Below are 22,254 nucleotides of genomic sequence, written 5' to 3'. Positions count from 1 at the left end.
GGTCGTTTTAGTAAAATCACATAAAATAATATAATGATAATAATAATTATCGATGCAATTTTTCCAAATGATAAGGTCTAATTTCATTTGGCGTGTATAAAGCTCCTTTACGAAAACAGGAATGTCTTTTCGACCATCAACTACCTGCACCAATTCGAAAACTTGCGGTCGAACGAATGGCAATCTGGTAGTTCAAGGCGTCCAATTTCTCCGATACCGCGAAGAAGACAGCAGCCGTATTGCAGTTGATGCTTTTCGAAGATTTTTGGAGATATCATTGCTGAGATGAGAGACCTGAGCGTCAATAAATTCGATCAACTCAGTGCTAAGCTCTACGAAGCCCGTGCTGATATTATCGAACGCCGTGCCAAAATCAACAACCTCAAAATTCAACACGAGGCTGAGGTCAACGAACTCTATGTTGAGGTCAACGAGCTCAGAATTCGACACGAGGCCGAGTTACAAAATTTAAGAGCTGAATTTGAGAATCACCGAAGGGAGCACTACCGACCTGTTGTTACGCCACCTTGAGCATCACCTCCACCTCAAGATTTACGAGCCGATGCAGCTCCAGTCGAACAACAACCTGAAGAAGAAAATCGGCGACCGAAATCAGCTCAAGAATCTACTGGTATGGATCAGTCATCCAATTCACCACGAGCTTCATCACAAGATGATTTTCCTGATGTGACATTCACTTTTTCTTCAGCCTCACCTGAAATTGAGATTCCTAATTCCTCAAGTACGGCTTGAGGTCACAAATTAACCTACATGATAGTATCGTCAAGAAGTATCTCACAGTCGAACAAGTGAGTGGTAGTAAGCCCGCCGTTTTATCGTCAGGAAGTTCAAGTGACGACGACGACAACGATGCAAGTAGAATAAGAAAGATGCTGAGTATTTTAAAGTTAGATGGTTTTGGTGTTTTTTTTTTCTCAGTGTACAGTTGAAAAAAAAAACCAAAATTTTTGTTTTTGAACAAGAGGTTTTGGTGATTTTTTTTTTTATAAGAGGTTTCTATTTTTTTTTCGATAAAAACAATAAATAAAAAAAATAATAAATTTTTACAATTTTTTAAAAATTAAAAAACTTTTTAGTGAAAAATTTTTCGAGAAACAAGTGGTTTTGATGATTTTTTTTTCTAAAAAGAACATGTGTGTGTCTAAGGAGAGGATTAGGAAGGCGAAGCTGGCTATGAGGATGGTGTGAAGAGTAGGAGACAAAAAGTTTGGGGGAAGGATAAGGTGGAGGAAAATGCTCTTTAACAGTGTGGTAATGAGCATTGCGCTGTACGGGGCAGAAATATGGGGGTGGGAAGAAAGAAGGGAAGAAGAAGGGCTGCAGGAACAGTACGGAAGATGGATCATGGGCGTTGGGAGGCAAGTGCCAGGGTATACTGTTAGAGAGGAGTTGGATATGGAAAAAAGAGTTAGAGCGGGATACATGGCGTGTAAATTTGAGGAGGCCAGGCTGAGAAAGAGTGGGAAATTAGTAAAGAAATGCATGGGGGAACGCAGAAGGGTGAATAGAAAAGGGAAAGTGAGGGACGAAGGCCACTGCAAAGACCATGCTGAACAACCAGTCATCGACAGAGAGAGAGGGAGAAACCATTCAAAATTATCTTTCAATCCTTTGAAGACTGTTTTACCGCCGAAGGCGCAGAAGTAAAGCGCAATGAATTGGAATTGCAGCTGATAGAGAGAGTTGTCAACGTGGACGCCGTGACTACTCTCTCCCAAGACACGATGGCGTTCATCAAGAATAACGTGTCCGATCAGGCCGACCCCCTTATTTTCTTATATGGGAGAAGTGGGTCTGGAAAAAGCTCCACTGTGTTTGGGCGAGAGGGCCAACAATTGCCTGGTCTTGCTTACGGATGGTTCGACTCCACCCATGATATCCAAGCGCAGTAAGTATCTTACTGTTTTAAAAGGGTAAATTGAACTTATTCTTTGTATTGCACACCTCAAGCGTGAAAGCGTGAGAGAGAGAAAAAACAATCAAGATCATCTTCCAAACTTTTGGAGACGGTTTCACCGCCGAAGGCGCAAAAGTGAAGCGCAATGAATTGAAGATGCAGCTGATAGAGAGAGTTGTCAACATGGACGCCGTGACTACTCTCTCCCAAGACACGATAGCGTTCATCAAGAATAACGTGTCCGATCAGGCCGACCCCCTTATTTTCTTATATGGGAGAAGTGGGTCTGGAAAAAGCTCCACTGTGTTTGGGCGAGAGGGCCAACAATTGCCTGGTCTTGCTTACGGATGGTTCGACTCCACCCATGATATCCAAGCGCAGTAAGTATCTTACTGTTTTAAAAGGGTAAATTGAACATATTCTTCGAACGCCACGGCGACGTACCAGACACTAGTGATAGGGCTAGCGTAGATGAACGGAACACTGACCGAGAAACCGACGCTGACAGTGACCACGACAGGGCTAGTCATGGTAGTAACGCGGCTGAAAATATACCTGAGAGTGATGGGGATGAAGAAGATGACGACAACGATGAGCGCGCGGGTAACGTTCACGAGGCCGGAAACGATGATCGCGGTGCTACTGATAGTTCCGATGCCAGCAATGTTAACGATGATGGCGATGCTGCCGGTGTCGAAGGTTATCTGAAGAACCATGATTGAAAGGCAGAATTGGAGGATCCTAGAAATACCGCGATGGGTATTCGAGGCTTGTTGGTATCCGCTTTTCAAGTTAAAGACGGGTACTATCAAGTCTTCGATAGGGCCGCTTTTTCTGCTATCCAGTGGGAACAGATAATCGTCGACATTGGCAAGAAGTATCGCTGCACTATTTGCGATGCAGACCTCATACGCAGCCGCATCAAAAGTCATGTATTTGAGAAACATGGTACTGGACGTCTTTATTGTAAAAAATGTTTTTTAATATTTCCTCGCGAAGGCACTAGACGTAAGACACTACGAAAAAAAAACTATAGAATTATTACAGCAAAATTCAAAATTTTTAATGACAAATTTAACTTCATTTATCGACATTATTGCCAACAACAATAATACCGCTGGTAGCAACCATTTTTTCACGGTGCTAGCCAATAAGGGTAATTGATTCGGCGGGTTTTAAAGACATTTTTTTTATTTGTTGTGCCGCTAGCCCGTTAAATAAGGAAAACGCTAAGAAAGTTTTTCACTTCCTTAGCTTAATCATAGGGGTACAGGGGAATAACCAGCTAGGTAGTTCCCGAACACCCTTAGCTCCAGCATCTATGGCGAGAATTTCTTTCGTGACACCCGGGCAGCGAAGCCTTCAGCCCTCACCTACACAGCGACGGCTGGAATCAGAGAATGAGGAGCTAAAGAGGGAGTTGCGGGCAGCTAAAGCAGACTATGCTAAGATGGAACAACAGCTTGCTGAGTTAACTCAACAAAATGCTTTGTTAACTCAACAAAATGATGGGTTAACTCAACAAAATGTTGATTCGTCTCGGCAAGTTGCTGAGCTGACCGAGATGGTGAATGGACATCAACAGCTTATTAATCAATTGAAAAGTGAACGGGCCGATGTAAAACGATTCATCAATGAGCTGAAGAGACAGAATATTGAATCTGAAAGAACTCTTCCGGCGCAAATTACTGAACTTGAAAGAGCTCAACAGGTGCAAATTCAGGAGCTAATGAGGCGTATCGATAATCGCCGTTCATCCATTTCTGGACCGAGAAACTGACGCTGACGAACACGCTGACAGTGATCACGACAGGGCTAGTCATGGTAGTAACGCGGCTGCAAACGTAGCTGAAAGTGATGGGGATGAAGAAAAAGAAAAAGACGACAACGATGAGCGCGCGGGTAACGTTCACGAGGCCGGAAACGATGATCGCGGTGCTACTGATAGTTCCGATGCCAGTAGTGTTAACGATGGTGGTGATGCTGCCGTTGTCGAAGATTATCTTGACAACCATGATTGGAAGGCAGAATTTGCGGATCTTACAAAAATCTTTTTTGTTATTAGTATTACCATTAGTATTATTATTACGATTATTATTATTATTATTATTATTATTATTATTATTACTATTCTTTTGTTTGAAAGGAATACGGCTTTACTGATCTGCTTTATTGACATATCTTTATTTAGAACCTTATTTGCGTATGAGTAATTACATGTGGATTAATATTGCTTAATGCGCACTGTAATACCATACTTTAATTGTAAGGACTCTATTAGTCAAAGATGTTAATATTATAAATACGGTTTCGCCCCGAATATACTTGCTGGGCTCATCAGTAAAGTTGATGCAAGTATATTCTACTTTAGACCGTTGAAAAGATGTTAAAAAAAATGACGGTGAATCCTCAATATGATGATGGTGGTGCAATAAGTTTCCTGGCTTATTGTCATATTTTTGACATGGAACCGTCTATGTTCAAGGATGAGCCATCAGTATATGATGCGTGAATTCCCATCTCCATCCGACTATCTCGCCAGACCAATGATCTCGACAACATTATATGATCGTAATGTCGGCACCGCCGCCGCTCCAAGATACATTCGCAGCATAAAAGCGTACACAGAAGAGCCACTCCCAGCAGACGCGCTCGTACGTTTTATGAACGATCCGTTATTCGCCGAAGACCATGGTGTAACTTACGCCGCAAGTAGTTACACACTCGTTGAAGGTAAGTACCTCAACACGGTCATCGATACCTACGTTGGATCGTATGTCTTACACTCTAACTCGTAAGACCACACTCCCGAACTTGACTTGTATATATATATATATATATATATATGTAAATGTTTTATTATTATTCATTCTTGTTCATTCCGTTATTTTGTTCGTTCTTAATTAACTTATTATTTTGCAATTAATAATGACGCCGTTAACCTGTGGGTTAACAATCCTTTAATTATTCTATTTTATTTCTATTTTCTTTGTAAATATGTAAATGGTGAGCCCAGCAAGTATATTCGGGGCGAAACCGTATTTATAATATTAACATCTTTGACTAATAGAGTCCTTACAATTAAAGTATGGTATTACAGTGCGCATTAAGCAATATTAATCCACATGTAATTACTCATACGCAAATAAGGTTCTAAATAAAAATATGTCAATAAAGCAGATCAGTAAAGCCGTATTCCTTTCAAACAAAAGAATTAAAAAGTCTGGTCGTAAATTAGATTCAATAAAATAAAATTATTACTATTATTCCACAATAAATACGATGTATTGTTTTTCATTATTATTATTATTATTATTATTATTATTATTATTATTACTATTATTGCGCAATAAATACGAGGTATTGTTTATTATTATTATTATTATTATTATTATTATTATTATTATTATTATTATTATCATTATTATTACTATTATTTCACAATAAATACGACGTATTGTTTATTATTATTATTATTATTATTATTATTATTATTATTTTTTTTTTTTTTTTTTTCAAGTTGAGGGTTAACCCCCAAAATTATAATAGTATATTTTACACCTCGGGCAGTAAAGTAAGAAATGTCTCAGATCTCATGTAATTGTTGGCCGAGGCGAAGCCGAGGTCAACAAACATGTGATCTGAGGCTTTCTTATTTACTGCCCAAGGTGTAAATACTATTTTTCGCCTCGACGGAGGCGGAAAGCGGAAACTTCGTTTCGCACAGCGGGAGAAAAGTTGACGCTTTTCGCCCGGAGGGGCGAAAATATTTTTTTTAACTTCCCGCTAAGAAAATTGAAAATTTTCAAAAATTCGGGAAGTTATTGGTTTCGGTCCGATTTTCGAAAATCGAATTTCTATCAGATCTTGACGTTTTGAGATTCTAGGAATCTATTCTGACTAATTTCACAATGATGTCTAAGTGTACGTATGTAAATATCTATAACTTTTGAACAGATGAACCAATTTTAATCGTTAAGGCGTCATTCGACGCAGCTTGTCAATATCTAAAAGCCGTAAAAAAATTGAGCTTGATGGGTCAAGTGCGTTCGAAGATATTCAAAAAATAAAATTTTTTCAAAAACGTTTTTTTTAGATGACTTTTAATGTGCTCGATGGATCGATTCCAAAATCTGATCAGTTCTAAAACGTTATAAGCCGCGTCGAATGCCACCTCAACCATCAAAATTGGTTCATTCGTCCAAGAAAAACCGTTGACGAAAGAATTAAAAAAAAATTTTTTTCCAGCTTTTTTGAAATTTTTCAAAAACGACTGGATAAATCAATTTCGAAATTTGATCAAAGTGAACGCTACTAAATGCGGGTGCAGCTAATTAATTTATTCTAATTTAAATGTTAGTATAAATGTTTATACTAACTCGATTTTATTTTGTTATACTAATGTAAATTAAATTTCTAACTAATAAAAATATATTCATATTAACATTAACTACAACTAAAAAAAAATTTTAAAACATTACTTTATTCGGAAGTGTGTCCGTGTGTAAAGCAATCACCTGTTCAATACCACGAATCAAATATTTTTGCGCTTTTATATCATTATGAGTGAAACGTAGCAAGAGTACGCGGTGCTTCTTAACTTGAGCAGCAATCCCTTGGTCGAACAACAGCTCAGCAAGTACTAGCGGTGCCTTGGTCTTTATGACAAGTCGATCAGCCTCGGTGACGAGCTCCTTGTGATTATCAAGTTGTCCAGCATTACGACGTGTTTTAACAAGTTTGTAAAAAATATCCATGCGCTCTTTCCAGCTTTCTCTTCTAGGATATCATTGTCGTAAAAAAGCTATAAAATAAAAATACATATATTAATATTTATATCAATTACAACTACAATTACATTTTATAACATAATTGTCATTTAAAAATCTATTTAAAAAAATGATCAAGTAGTAGTTTATTAAATAAACAGTAATCACCTTGAGAATACCAGGGACTTTATTTACAAGTGCGTCCGTGTGTGTTAAGCAATCACCTGTTCAATACCACGAATCAAATATTTTTGTGCTTTTATACCATCATGAGTGAAACGTAGCAAGAGTACGCGGTGCTTCTTAACTTGAGCAGCGATCCCTTGGTCGAACAACAGCTCAGCAAGTACTAGCGGTGCCTTGGTCTTTATGTCAAGTCGATCAGCCTCGGTGACGAGCTCCTTGTGATTATCAAGTTGTCCAGCATTACGACGTGTTTTAACAAGTTTGTAAAAAATATCCATGCGCTCTTTCTCGCTTTTCTCAAGATCCTCGCTGATGGTCATCCCCTTGGCGCCTTCGGTCAGATCCTGGAGCCGTGCACGGACCGCTTCCTCCGAAACATCGACGGCCCATTTAACGTCGGCCACATCATCGACTTTTTTGTCCTCAGCGATTATCTCCGGTGCCTCGACAACAATATCAGTGGTGCTGGTGTCATTGTCCGGTGAACCAGAACGATCGCCATTAGAATCGCCGTTGACTTTCTTGGAACGCTTGCCGCGTTTACCTTCAGTCAAAGAACTGCCCTGAGCTGCGGGATTAAGACTAGGCGGATTTTTCAGAATGTAAGTATTTAATTTGTGGTTGCTCTCAAGTAAACCATGATGTCCGCAAGCTTTGCAACCCTGAGATATCGTCCCCTTCTTAGCGCTGACAATCAATCTTGTCTCCGGATTATCACAAGCCGGGCACAGTATATATTTTCTTAGATCTGTGCTTAGGCAGGACTAGATGGTTCAATAAACGTTGATTGGTATTATGCCGCGGTCTTGCGGGCAGAGGGATATAGTTTTCCATTATCATAAACGCTGCTGCTCCATATCTCTCGTTTCCAATCATTTTATTAGCCTTAGTCCTATCGATGACGACGCTCCTGATGATTTCGTTAGTCGCAATGACAATTGTGATGACAACAGCGATGATGTTGAAAATAACTCACCAACTGAAAAATTAAATTATTTTTTTTTTTATAACCAAATATGATCTTGAGGTTAGCCGGTAATAAATAACTTTCGATTTTTTTTCAACAATTCAGATAACAAAAAAAAATAAACTTAAAATGTGCACATGTAGAAAATTAAAAAAACTAAAAGTGCAATTTTATAAAATATTTTTTTTTTTATAAATTATATCAAATGGATTAAAAATTCCTTACCTCGTTGTCTGGTGGACGCTTTCTGGCGAACGATGATGTTATAAAACGCAAGGTTACTAGAATATTCTAGTAATCTTTATAAAACGTGGCCAATGCCGCCAACTTCGCTCTGCCCTTTAGCGGCAATTTTTAAATCCCGCGAACGCGCATTCAAATTTATGAGTGTGAATGTAGCAGATATCAGAGAAATTTAAAACTATAAATAAATAGAGTAAATAATTTTAAAAAATGCACTTATTAATTTAAAAATTTTTTAAATATTTACTCTATTTATTTATAATTTTATTTGTCTGACTGCTACATTCACACTCATTCGAATTTTCTCTTACTTTAGATTTTATTTTACATGAGTGTAAATGTAGCAGACATAAGACAGTTTTTTAATTACATATAAAAAAATTAAACAATTAAATTGATATGATAAAAAAAGTGCATGTACTGGTTTTAGAATTTTCTACAAGCCCATTTTTTATTTTTTTTGTTTCAAAAATTTTATTTTATTATTTTAAAATTTAAAAAATTGTCTGATGTCCGCCAACTTTACTGTCATTATTTTACTTACAATCGATTTTCTCACTCAATAATTATTAAAAATTCAATAAATTTATTTAATTATAATTCCCAAATTTAATTTTTAACATTTCTGTCATCATTAAATAATTAAAAATTACATTTATTTTATTTTACGTAATCAGCTCAGCTGTTTAATTTTTTTTTACCGACCGGAAAACTCGTTGCTGCTCGTGTATTATGGCAGTGCCTTAACTCAATAATAATTATATCATATTTTATCATATAAATCATTGCGTCAACATCGCGCAAGGTAATTATTAAATTAATTAACCCCCTAATTAATAATCCCAGTAATTATTTTTTAAAAATTTCATTTTTACTCCCCAATAAATCAGCCACTTTTTTTTACTGCATAACCTCACTCTCATATTTATTTCTCAACAATAAATAATTAGCATTAAATAATTACAGGTATAATTGATATTATGGACAATGAGGAAATGCCTAAAATTGATCTCGGCAAAGACAAGTCAAAGGTGTCAACAGTAGAGCGTCATTTTATGGACAAACTTCAGAAATTAAATCTCACACGTGCAATTCGTATGAAAGGAATTCGTAAAGCAAATCGTGTTCTCGGGACCGGATTATTTGCTGGAGTCATTGGTATTTATGCTTACACTATTTACGCTGTCAAACAGGAATCATTTTTGGATGACTTTGACATCCCAGAGACTGTTTCAACTGAGGATTTATAGTTACGATATATTTTAATATCTAGCTCATTACTTTTATTATTTTTAATTTTAATAACTAGTTGATTAAATTAAGATTTAAAATGGCAACAAAAAAAGTCCGACTTCCACCGCTGCCGTCAGTGGGAGATCTACTGAAACTCTATCGCCTGAGAGCGCGGAAACAATTAGCGCAGAATTTTTTGCTCGATGAGAGAATAATAAACCGGCTGGTAAATCAAGTCGGGGGAATTAAAAACTCTCATGTACTGGAAGTTGGTCCTGGACCTGGAGGACTCACGCGATCGATAATAAAAAAACTACCGGCGAGTCTTACGGTGGTTGAAAAAGACCGTCGATTCAAACCGACGCTGGAGATGCTTGCGGAGACCTTGTCGACAGTTGATGGGAAAATGAATATTGTCTACGACGACATACTGAAGACAGACTTGACTAAAATATTTCCTGAGGAGTGTCAAAGACAGTGGGATTGGAGATGCCCGCGGGCTTACATTATTGGAAATTTGCCGTTCAATGTCTCGACGCACTTGATCATTAGGTGGCTGGATTTGATTTCTAAAAGAGCGGGGCCTTGGGCCACTGGGAGAATCAAGATGTGCTTGACTTTCCAGAAGGAAGTCGCGGAACGACTGGTCGCTGAGCCGCAATTTGATCAGCGCTGCAGGCTGTCTGTCATGGCCCAGACTTGGACTACACCTAAGTTGTGTTTCACTATTCCTGGGAACGCTTTTATACCTAAGCCTGATGTTGATGTTGGTGTCGTTACTTTTGAACCTCTGATTACACCTCAAACTGAGCATGATTTTGATTTCTTTGAAAAATTTACTCGTCATATGTTTTCCTTCAGACAAAAATATTCATTGGCATGTGCCAGGTAATTATTTATTTATTTAATTAATCACTTGTAATTAAAGTCAATATTCTATCCACAGCAGAAAAAAATTTTACGGATCATTTTTAATAAGAAGGACTTTCTCAGACAGTGCCTCCTTTTTAAAAATTTTCAATGTCACAAGTCATTAGGGAATCAAAATTTTATCAATTAATTAAAAAAAATTGAAGCGTTAATTGAAAAAAGGACAATTTTGAGATTTAAAAAAAAATTATTTACAGTTGATATCAATTAGGAGTTGAACGAAATTTGGAAAATAAATTTCAGTAGAATCGAAATGTCAATTTTAGAATTATAATTTTTAAATTTTGTAGGCTAAAATTTATTAAACTCTTCATTGATATCAACTGTAAGTAATTTTTTTTAAAATCTCAAAATTGTCCTTTTTTCAATTAACGCTTTAATTTTTTTTTAATTAATTGATAAATTTTTGAAATGTTTGACAGTCACGTACCTGAAGATCGGAACGTTTTTCGCTGAACGAAAATAAGAAAAAAGAAATGAAAAGTAAAAATCTACTGGATCTAGATTCCGGAAATGTTTCGCACGTCACCCGAAAATGACCGGCCACCCCCAACTACCCCTAAATTCGCCTTTAGACACAAATTTCATGAATTATTTTAATTTTCGTTGCGTGAAAAACGTTTCGATCGTCAGGTACATTGACAGTCGAAAATTCATGAGTGTAAATGTAGAAGACATGACAATTTTTAAATTACATATAAAAAAATTGAACTATTAAATTTATAAAATAAAAAAAATGCATGCACTGATTTTAGAATTTTCTAAAAGTCTATTTTTAAATTTTTTTGTTAAAAAAATTTTATTTTCTATTTTAAAATTTAAAAAATTGTCAGATATCTACCAACTACTATCATGAAAATTTTTAGAAAGTGGGTGGCTCTGTGAGAATGCCCTTAATTATAAATCATAAATTGAAAATCAATAAATTTGATCACTGAAAGAACGAATGTTATAAATTTATAAATTAAATATCATTACAGAACACTATTCCCAAAAGATTATCCTGAAGATTTAGCAGTTGTGATGTTCAAACTAGCAGACATTGACCCAACGACCCGACCTTTCCAGCTGACAGTCCCAGAAATAGATCGTCTTTGCACAGCTTACAAATATATCATCGAAAAACATCCGACAGTTAAGGATTACAATTACCGGGCTTCGAAAAAAGTACTGACACGTGCCTGGACTAAGAAAGTTTACGTCCGCGAACTTGAAGAAGATGAAGAAATTGAAGATAAGATACTTCCTGATGGAGAAAATGATGAAAACTACGCCAGCTTCTGCAAAGTTTGTCACTCTTATAATTAATTATAATAATTTTCGGTATTAAATTATTTATTAATCTCACATTTATTTTTTTTAGAACTCCAGTTCACGTACAATCGAGCAAGGATAATTATATAGTGGGTTTATTATTAATATTATTATTATTTACAGTCATTTAAAAATATTACATTTTTTTAATTATAATTATTATTAATTTTTAATGTAATATAATTTTTTCGAAAAATTTATAATTTACATATTAAAAAAAATATCAATGTATAGTTTTTTAATAGATCATTTAAAATTTAAATACTTTAGTTGTTAATTAATTTAATAGAAAAATAATTAATTCATTAATTAAAGTTTTAAACATAAACTTTAAAAGTCACTTCCACACTCGATAAAAACTCGGTACATTTTAAAAAATGAATTAAATTATAATTAATTAATTAATCATTAAAAAAAAAATATTAAAATTTGAAAATCCCAAATCACCAATCAATATCACAGCTACTCAATCTTTTTAAAATTGTTAATTGAATTTCTTTAAATAATTCTTACGTCTATGATATATTAATTATATAGATATAATTATTAATAATAATAATATATATGAGGATCACTTGCGCATCCTTCGTTATTTATTTAATAATAATAATCATTATTATTATTAATTAATTAATTAACTGTATGAACAAGGGAGCGAACGTTACATCAGAGTCTAATTGAAGGTCAATTAGAAATTATTTCGATACTTAAAGATCGATTGATCTATTTGGTTATACAGTAATAAGTTTTGTTCAGAGCTTATTTTAATAAATCGATTATTTATGAGTTTTTAAATTTATAATTGCGGGATTAACTTCTTGCGACTCCGCAAATCATGATGTTGGGAAGTGCGCCGCGACGTCGACGCCAGGCACCTAGTGATTGTGCATGGGCTTGAAGTGTTCGACACCATCTTTTTGTTCTCGCCCCGTCTTCAGCCTTCAAATCACAAGAAAATTATATTTAATAATCCAAATAATTACTTTTTTTGGGAAGTCTACGGTTTCCGCGGCGACACCAAATGATCGCGAATTCTTGTAAAACTCGACGAAATAAAACTTTTTCAAATAGCTATAACTTCTTTACAAATAGACTAATTCAGACGTTTTTTTTTCAAAATTTTCATCTTTAAACGCAATTTCCGGGAAAAAATACGAAAAAATTGAAGATATTGAAATCTATGAAATGTTTCACTTTTTTTAAAAAATCGAATTTTTCTCAAAAACTAAGCGATATCGAAAAATTTTATTCTTTAAGAAAGTCTTATTATGTCGAGTTCTACAAGACTTCGCGGTCATTTAGCGGCTCCACGGAAACGGTAGATTCCTTTTTCTTTAACTTCTCACTGAAAATTTAAAATTTTTAGAAAATAGAAATTATTTGCGGCAATTGAAAGAGAACATCAAGACTTAGCTCTGAATAGATTTTGATGTTGATCGGTCGAGTAGTTGACTTTGTATGCAAATAAAAAAATTTTCAAAGTTTTTGTTTCAAAACTCGTAAGTCGCTTCACCGATTTTTAAGTCTGATTAAATCTAAGTCTCAAAATCTTTTGATTGCCGCGTCATGAACAAATCAGTCGACCATTTTTTTATTTATAAAATTTTTCATAATTGAATTTTACCAGTAGAGTAGTGGAAAATTTTTAAAAACATTTTAATTGCAATGGATATTTTCAAATTATATTGTAGTTTGAATTAAACTTTGTTATAATTTTTTTTGACTTCTAGTAAATTATAATTATTTGAAAAAAAAAAATAAAGTAAGTCACTGAAAAATTATTTTAAAAATCTAAATAATAAATAAATAATTACTTTAAATATAAAAGTTTCCTTAGAAGCAAGTTCTTGAATTTCAAAGTAATCTTCAAGATCTGTTTCGCAGCATACTATGCATTTATCCAGGTACAATGGCTCCTAATTAAAAAATAACCATAATTAGTAAATAAATGACAAAAGAAAAAAAAAGTATTAATTTACTTACTCGTAGAAGTGAATAACGTCCAATTTTTTCTTTAACCAGCAGCAGAGTTGCTTCTTTGATACCAATTTGTCTCGGGAATAATGAGTCGTCATTAAGATCAACGAATTCCGTATTTGACTAATAAAATTTTGAATAATAGTAATTAGTAATTAATAATCAGTATACTCGATAGGTAATTTATGGATATCAAAAATAAATATCACGTATAAAAATATATATTTACTTTTCCGTTGGTAACAAGCATAGCAATGACAGGTGCTAATTTAACAGTTCTTCCTCGTCGCCAATTATTATCGGTTGGTTGAGCAACAAGAAGACGACCCTCCAAAACAAAACGCGCTTCTTCGTGTGCCCATTCGAGGACTTCAACAGCCATCTGTTATTATCAACATTATTTATAATTTTTATCTCAAATATTAAATATTTATCACATAAAAAAAAAAAAAAAATCCATGTGCGTATGACTCCGTCATAAAAAAAAATTTTAGTGGGGCAAAATAAGCCGTCGGAAAAACGTTTAATTTCTACTGACGCAAATTACCCCATTTTGTATTTTAAAAAAATTAATTGACGACTTATTTCGCTCCCTGTAATTTTAATCCATAAAAATTTTTATGGGGTCCATATTACCCCTCCCCTACTGTTAATTTTTGAATAAATTTACCTTGCGTAATTTAATATTGACCATGTCGTGTTCGCCATTAGATCTCCTGCCATTCTGGATTATTGAAATCCTGCGCCAGAGTTTTGTCGATGTGACATCTTTGGCTTCCTGATTAATTAATAATTAATTAATAAACAATAATATTAATGATAAAAAAATAAACTTACGGCATTCATGTGCTCTAAGTGAAGTTCAATGTTGGCTCGTGCCTGTTCTAATCTCTTTCTCGCTTCCAGGACGTCTATTCTAACACACGGCGTCGCTTTAAGGAGACGAGCGAGTAACAAAGGATACTTAGTAACCCTCTGAACAGGTACCATGAGAAAAGAATTCAAATTCATCCGTCTTAGAACAGCATTTTCCATCTGGGATACTTTTAGAAATATTCTCAGCAGTTCTTTTTCTTTCTCCAAGTTCTGGAGCAGACAACTCGCGCCGCCTTGCCGGGTGCAGTAGCTCTCGAACGCGTGTAGCATCCGCTCGGACTCGAGAAATATTTTACCCACGTCCACTGTCACTAGATCTTCGTCTCCAGATACCTATTAAATTTAAAATAAAAATGAAAACTATGGTCGGTTATAAAAAAATAATAAAAATAATTAGCGCTATTAGTCCTGACGTACTTGACTGAGTTCAACGGCATCTTTCAACTTCTCCGCGAGTACTAGATTGTGCTCGAGTAGTTCTTCGACGTTTAGAAATATTGCAGACAATTGTTCTTGCGTTAAAAGACCAGCACGTAGCATAGGTCGATGAAACTCTTCTAAAATAATTCTCAAATCCCTTCCGTACTTCTGCTCTGTCTCCACGATTTCAGTTATTATTTCTTTACGCTCGGCACGCTTCTTCGAGCACTTCCGGCAAACGAATGGCGCATAAACGACACCACTGGAAATTTTATTTAATATTATTAATGTATCCCTCAATATGTTGGTGGTATCAGAAAATGTGTTGGGGATTTATTTTTAAAACAGTTTAAGTTTATTTTAAGAACTACCATTTTTTATATCTCTATTTACTGACTTTGGATCGAGATACCCAGGACATGCTTCTGAAAATATTCTAAGACTCGAAATATTTTTTTCTTTAGTATTTTCTATTATTTTACCTCGAAAAAGCTTAAAAAATGATGTGGGATAATAATCAGTTGGTAAAATGAATAAGAAAAAAAAAGGACCGATCGACACAGAGAAGATGCCCAGACAATCTAGACACATACCAGACACATGATTCTGTGAAGGCTCTAGGACTCGAAAGATTTTTTTCCCTCCAATATTTTCTATTATTTTACATCGAAAGAACTTGAAAAATAATGTGGGATGATAATCAGAAGGCAAAATGGAAAAAAAAATATTTTAAGGACAGACAGAGCGGATGCTAGACACATCCCTGATTAAACAACTGAATTCGACCGAATTAAAATTTTTAATTCTGTTATATTCGGTCGAATTCTGCAAAACAGAATTCAACTGAATTGAAAATTTGAATTTGAATTAAACAGAATAAAACCGATTTAAAAATTTCAAATTCGTTTTAATTCAGTTTAGTTCGGATTCAAAACCAGAAATTGGAAAATTATTTTTTAATTAATTCGAATTAAACCGAATAGAATTATTTAAATTCGTTTTAATTTGGACAAATTCGGGTTTTCCTGCCGAATTAGACAGAATTCATTTTTAAGTTAGGTACTGAATTAACAGAATTTATCTGAATTAAATGGAATTAAAAATTTAATTCTGTTTAATTCGATCGAATTCAGTTGTTTAATCAGGAATGCTAGACACATGCCCATACACATGGGTCTGAGACTGTTTCAGGTCTCTAATAATTTATTTCTTCCAGTATTTTCTATTCTTTTACATCGAAAGACCCTTAGAAATGATGTCGGATGATAATCAGAAGTCAAAATAGAAAAAAAAAAAATCAAAAGGACAGAAGGTGGAGTACGACATGACATCGACATGGTTATATCGAGATTCTAGGACTCAAACGAATTTTTTCCCTCTAGTATTTTCTATTATTTTCTCTCGAAAGAGCTCAAAACATAATCTGTTAAAAATTTATCAAATACGTGAGCTCGATTTCTACTGTAAAATTAATATAACAAAAATTAATAAATAATTATCATTAATTCTTATCTCATTAATTATGATCTCTATTATTAAAAATTAAATGAATCTTTCAAGAAATTGAGTCATTAAAATAATTATGAATATTGAATAATAAAAATAATTTTTTAATTATAAGATAATAATGAAAATCAATGAATTTAATAAACTTTTAGTAAAATTAATTTAAAAATTTAATCACTAAAATAAAATAAATGTTTAAAAAAATAATAGCGATATTATAAACCCATAAAATTTAATTATATCATTAATTTAACACTTAATCACTACTTTCAAATAATTTATAACACTTTCTCATTGAATTGACCCAATAACAAAAAATTATATTGACAAATTTACAATTTTCTTTGTAAAAAAAATAAAAAATGACACGGAATTTTTACCTCATCATATTTATTTCTATAATTAAAATAAGATATTACAATTGTTAAATTTTAATAATTAAATAATCGGATATTGTATCACGTATCACTTTCACCTGCTATCAATTCTGTTTGTCACTAAAAGCGAAAGCGTACTCACGATTATCGAATGCTCGATTTTATTTTGAAAAGCTCTCGCGCTGTCCTCATCCCTCTGACAGTTCGCGTTAAGAATAATTAAGCGACGAAGAAAGCTAATTTATAACGCTAACGTTTTAATTTTAAAACTCTTAGCTCATACTAAATTAAAATTATAAAAATTGGCAAACGTACGAAACTTTTACAACATTGTAAAACGATCTACATGTCGATCACCGGCATTTGTATACTACCTTTCTACCGTAAATATGAAAGTTAACCGGAAAAGTGAGCAGACTTACAGGAATTAACTTACTCCATTTAAATATTTATGTTTCTATTTTTTTAAATTATTGTGTGGACTATAAATCATTCATTTTATTTATTTATTAATGAGAAGTGTAAATATCCACACCTAGTTTTAACCAGAAAAATTTTTCATTCATTTTAATTAGATTTCAGCATAAGACTAGAGGGCAAATTGGGTCACTTCAAAAAATTTTGGTAGTGTTAATTTTTTTTATGCACTTTTGAAATTTCAGTAAGAAATTATAGGCTGCCCACATTCCCCATAATGTCTATGGTGCCCTGTGACAGTTTACGAAAATTTGGTGACTCATTTTACCTCTTGAAAGTTTAATTTATTTTAAATATTCCCCATAATGTCTATGGTATCTTTTTAAAATTTTGGAGAAAATTTGGTGACTCATTTTACCCCTTGATAGTTTAATTTATTTAAAACATTCCCCATAATGTCTATGGTGTCTTCTTATAGTTTGGAGTAAATTTAGCGACCCATTTTGGCCCTTGAAAGTTTAATTTTTTCAAATAATCCCCATAATGTCTATGGAATCTTTTGACAGTTTGAAGAAAAATTGAGCGACCCATTTTACCCCTAGAATGTTTAATTTATTTCAAATATTCCCCATAATGTCTCTGGTGTATTTTGACAGTTTGAAAAAAATTTAGAGACCCATTTTACCCCTAGAATCTTTAATTTATTTCAAATATTCCCCATAATGTCTCTAGTATCTTTTGACAGTTTAATAAAAATTTAGCGACCCATTTTACCCCTAGAAAGTTTAATTTATTTCAAATATTCTCCATAATGCCTCTGGTGTCTTTTGACAGTTTAATAAAAATTTAGCGACCCATTTTACCCCTAAAATTTGAATTTATTTCAAATATTCCCCATGATGTCTATGGTGTCTTTTGACAGTTAGAAAGAAATTTAGAGACCCATTTTACCCCTAGAAAGTTTAATTTATTTCAAATATTCCCCATAATGTCTGTGGAATCTTTTGACAGTTTGACGAAAAATTTAGCGACCCATTTTACCCCTAGAAAGTTTAATTTATTTCAAATATTCCCCATAATGTCTATGGTGTCTTTTTACAGTTTGAAGAAAATTTGGTGACCCATTTTACCTCTTGAAATTTGAATTTATTTAAAATTTCGGGTTCCCTCCCTTTCCTCAAAAAAAGAAAAAGTTTAAATTTGAACTTGAGATTTAGAAAATTAATTTTACTTCTAGAAAAAATGATAAAAACTTTTAATTAAAATAAAATAATCAATTAAAAATCATTGAAAGTAAAAAAAGAATTTAAGTATCGAAATTTATATCGATGCATCGATTAATAAAAAAAATTTTACCATACATAAAAATTATAAGAAAGCCGTTTTTCGAGTAGGACATAAAAATACCTGAAATTTCACTATTAATATCGCAATTTACGTCACGTTTTCCAATTTTTTATTCTTTTTAACCATACGAAAGTTCATTATCATTCAGAAGCTCAAAATTTAAATAATAATTATAAAAATTTCCTAGATCCAAAGAAATTAAATCCTACTTGTTCATCTAAAACTTTTGTTATCTGATTTTATTCAAACTCTTTTTTCCACTAAGAAAAATTAAAGTAATAAAGCGCAATAAAATAATAATTGTTGTATATTTATTATAATTGTTATCATTAATTCAAATTTATAGGCCATAGAGCAGACTATTGTTCTAGGATTAATATCAGAGAAAGTAACATTTTAAATGGATTAAATTAAATTTTAAAATTATAAATTCAAATGCTCTAACAACAGATTTAATTCGGAGAAATTTTTCTTTTTTTCACACATTCATTAACAATTAATTTAATTACTATTATTTGTTACTTTACTCTCAAGTCTTGCGCAATATAATTTAAAAATTCAAAGTAAAAAAAAAAGTAAAAAGTAAACGGGTTCCGAATCGCGGATTAGGAAAATCAAATCTTTTGAGATGACGTCTGCAGATTTTTTTCTTATTGTATTGACGGGTAGAGTGTAGTAATACGCATGATTGAATAGTTATTATTTATTATTAGTGTACCTGTCGGTGATTAGAGGCTCAAGACGTTGCTCGCAATCCTCGCAGAGTTTCGCATCGCCGGATATGACCTGAGGGATTCCAGCGAGGAGACTGCCCGGACCGGAGGAGGAGGAAGATGAGGTGTTTCCGGCTCGCCAACGTCTTACCACGCCGCGGCTGCTGCTCGCTTGACTGCTCTCTGATCCAACTCCGCTGTCAGTTCGCTCGATGTCCACGCTCCGTGTCTGTAAATTCGATTCTTTTTTCATATCTTTTCCTTTTTTTATTTCTCTTGTCGCCTCGGATCATAGATTATGAGCTGGTGTAATTACAAATATTTTATTATAAGCCGCACTTGACTGCAGATAAATTACAATATTTTTAATTAAATTTAATTGACGTTTTTACTATTGAGTAACAAATTATTTTTTATTGACTATTGAGAAAAATTTTTATTTTTTTTTGATTTTTATTTTTGACGTCTATTAAAAAAAAAAATAAAATAAAAATATGCACATGGAGAAAATTTAAAAAACTATGAGTGCAATTATTTTAAATATTTTTTTTTTTATAGTTTATAGTTTTTAAAAAATTTGAAAATTATTAGACGTCGGCTAAGTTGAATATCTTAAGGGTTTTCGGAGTAAATTTTTTTTTTAGGAAAATGAATGTTATATTTGAGTAGTTGGTGCAATTCCGCGTTGAATGAGTACCAACATCGATATATTACGACAAGTTCCTGATTAGTTAATTTTTTTGTAAATCAATTATTTATATAATGGTCACTTTCTACTTAATAACGATTTCATGTAAATATATTGATGTGGGTACTCAAACGAAAGGAAATTTAATTTCTGACTCGAGGGTATGAATGATTTTTATGAAAAAAGGAAATTACCTTTGAAGCTTCCGTAGCACTGGTAAGAATAATATTGCACTCCTCACTGCTGTCCGAAACGTTAGAAATCTGCGAGCTCTTGGAGCTCAAGTCGCCCATACTAGTTTCCTTCTGTTCATAAAGAGCCTCCAAGTCGCCCTCAGTGTCTTCGTCATCGTCTTCAACTTCATCTTCTTCGACCTCAACAACCGGCCGTTCCTTGTCCATCAGAAAATTCAGTAACTCGAATTTCTTGGTCAGCTTTCCATCCGCCGTCGACGCGGGCTTATTAAAAAACTCTTGCGGACTTTTGGACAAGTAGTCTCCATCCTCAGATTTTTTGAAAACGTCATCCGTCAAATAGGAGCCTAAATACTGTCCAGCATTGACTTTTTTGTAATAACTCTCCTTGTACTCTTCCGGAAAATAAATGCGTCCTTTAATGTAATCCTCAGTCGGCGGTGGGCTCAATGGCAGTGGCGGTGGTTCGTCCGGAATTTCCTCATAAATCGGTTCCTTAATAACTTCGTAAGGATTTTCTTCCAAGAACAGATTAGTGGTGACCGAAAAGTCAACATCTGAATGCAAACTCGGTGACCGTGAGAAAGTTTGTTCGGCTTCTAATGTCGACTCTGAACTCTCGTATTCTTTAGTTTTCAACAAACTTTGCTTAAGAATTCTCAAAATAGCTTCACCGCTACTTTCGTCAAGAATTTCCCCGTTTTCCCGCGCTTTCCGTAGTGAATCTTCAAGCAGTTTCGATATCAGCGACTCCTTGGACAATGCTGACCATCGAGGTTTCTCTTCTCTCAACGAACACTCCTGGTTGTCCTCCATTTTCTTTTCATTCTTCTTGTCCGCCATCTTGATGTCATCTTTCGCTTTATCTTTAGCCGATTCCAAAACAATATTCGACTGATAATTATCCAAAATAACAAGGGTTCTATTTTCCGTCGAGCTTTGAATCTTTGGCGGACTCGTTGAGTTTACAGAAATAACCGTCGGATTACAAACACTGTCTTCGCCCCCTACACTGATGGTTACTTTGTTGTCAGTAACATTTGGTTCCGGTTCAGGAGACTGGTCTCCATTTATAAGAATCGAAGTACGTCGTGACCCTTTAGGGAACTCACCGCCCACTTGAAGACGATGCACTAAAGGAGTTCCCGTTGATTTCGGAGACACGGTTATTTTGCAAATATTTATTTCCGGTTTTGATGAAATTTCGATCTTGGAACACGGACTGCCGATTGGAGACCAAGATGTCTGGATACTGTGATTCGGTTTATTCTCTGGCATTACAATTATGTGGTTGAAAGGTCCAGGGTCGCTCACACGTTCACGAGCGGTATGTTTTAGTTTTCCAGGCGGCGGTGACCATGAAGTCGGACGCATTCGCTTAAACTGTTCGATTGAAGGATTTAATGGAGACGATATAATGGAAGATGGAGGAGGTTCTGCTTCTTTCTCAGCCAATTCTGAAGGACGGGCTGGTATTTCTTTTTTAATTTCACGCATACTTGTCACTGAACCATTCAATTTATCGTCAGAGTCTGCGTTTGTTATTTTTATCGATGGAATCGTAGACGTGGGTGATAAGTTTTCGCTCGGATTGTATTCAGTGTCTTGTTGGATTTCTTTAGTCTCTTCTTTGTCCGAAGGACGACGGAGACTTAAACGCATTGTATCTAAGTATTGGATGCTTGTTGCTGACATATCTGGTTTTGCTATTGATCTGTCACTCTGGCTCCTTGTTAAACACAGACGTGGATTTTTATCTGTAATAAATCCAGATACTTTTTATCATCACCCAGTGTTTTAATATATTTTATACAGCAAAAAATTTACAGCTTAATGTTCAAATTATTTTAAGAATAGCGACCCGCGAAGTATTTTCTAAGATGAAGAAGATCTTAGTCAAACTTGGCACATTTTTTCTACAAACGACCCGTGTAAAAAAAATTTTTGTTCCCAATGAATTTAGATCTAAATGTCATCACACAACTCAGATCGTGACACAAATATGACTTTCATCATAAATTTGTATCAACAATTTTAATCGCGACAAAATTATGACTCAGTCAAATTTTTATCCAAGTGATCCGAAGTTCATTCACTTAATTAATTTTACAATCGAAACTGATTCACGATAATCGAGTACTTGATAGAAGAAATTTATTGGTTATTTCTGAATCGATAA

The 22,254-nt window shown here is 33.9% G+C and overlaps 2 protein-coding genes and 1 pseudogene across 3 annotated transcripts in view; 1 reads left to right on the top strand and 2 right to left on the bottom strand.

Moving 5' to 3' along the window:
* Positions 1–5,458: 5,458 nt before the first annotated feature.
* LOC130670569 (eukaryotic translation initiation factor 5-like) lies at positions 5,459–7,749 on the bottom strand (annotated as a pseudogene).
* A 1,524-nt stretch (positions 7,750–9,273) lies between these two features.
* On the top strand, positions 9,274–11,824 carry LOC130670215 (dimethyladenosine transferase 1, mitochondrial). The gene is made up of 3 exons (XM_057473499.1): positions 9,274–10,204; positions 11,227–11,533; positions 11,610–11,824. The coding sequence occupies exons 1-3, from the start codon at positions 9,414–9,416 to the stop codon at positions 11,640–11,642; spliced, it is 1,131 nt and encodes a 376-aa protein (XP_057329482.1). The 5' UTR covers positions 9,274–9,413; the 3' UTR covers positions 11,643–11,824.
* Positions 11,825–11,902: 78 nt separating this feature from the next.
* LOC130670210 (uncharacterized) overlaps positions 11,903–22,254 on the bottom strand; it is a 51,125-nt gene continuing 40,773 nt past the window's right edge. For both annotated transcript variants that reach the window (XM_057473488.1, XM_057473489.1), the window contains exons 5-13: positions 20,076–21,832; positions 19,199–19,422; positions 14,831–15,095; positions 14,375–14,746; positions 14,208–14,315; positions 13,767–13,919; positions 13,544–13,660; positions 13,375–13,476; positions 11,903–12,499 (exon numbers count right to left, since the gene is read on the bottom strand). In XM_057473488.1, coding sequence (XP_057329471.1) covers positions 12,371–12,499; positions 13,375–13,476; positions 13,544–13,660; positions 13,767–13,919; positions 14,208–14,315; positions 14,375–14,746; positions 14,831–15,095; positions 19,199–19,422; positions 20,076–21,832 — 3,227 coding nt within the window. In that variant the 3' untranslated portion in view covers positions 11,903–12,370. The remainder of the gene's footprint in view (positions 12,500–13,374; positions 13,477–13,543; positions 13,661–13,766; positions 13,920–14,207; positions 14,316–14,374; positions 14,747–14,830; positions 15,096–19,198; positions 19,423–20,075; positions 21,833–22,254) is intronic.

Source organism: Microplitis mediator, chromosome 6 (genome assembly GCF_029852145.1).
Source record: "Microplitis mediator isolate UGA2020A chromosome 6, iyMicMedi2.1, whole genome shotgun sequence".
Classification (NCBI taxonomy): domain Eukaryota; kingdom Metazoa; phylum Arthropoda; class Insecta; order Hymenoptera; family Braconidae; genus Microplitis; species Microplitis mediator.
Note: the sequence above shows the minus strand (reverse complement) of the source record. Positions and strands in the feature narration are given on the sequence as shown.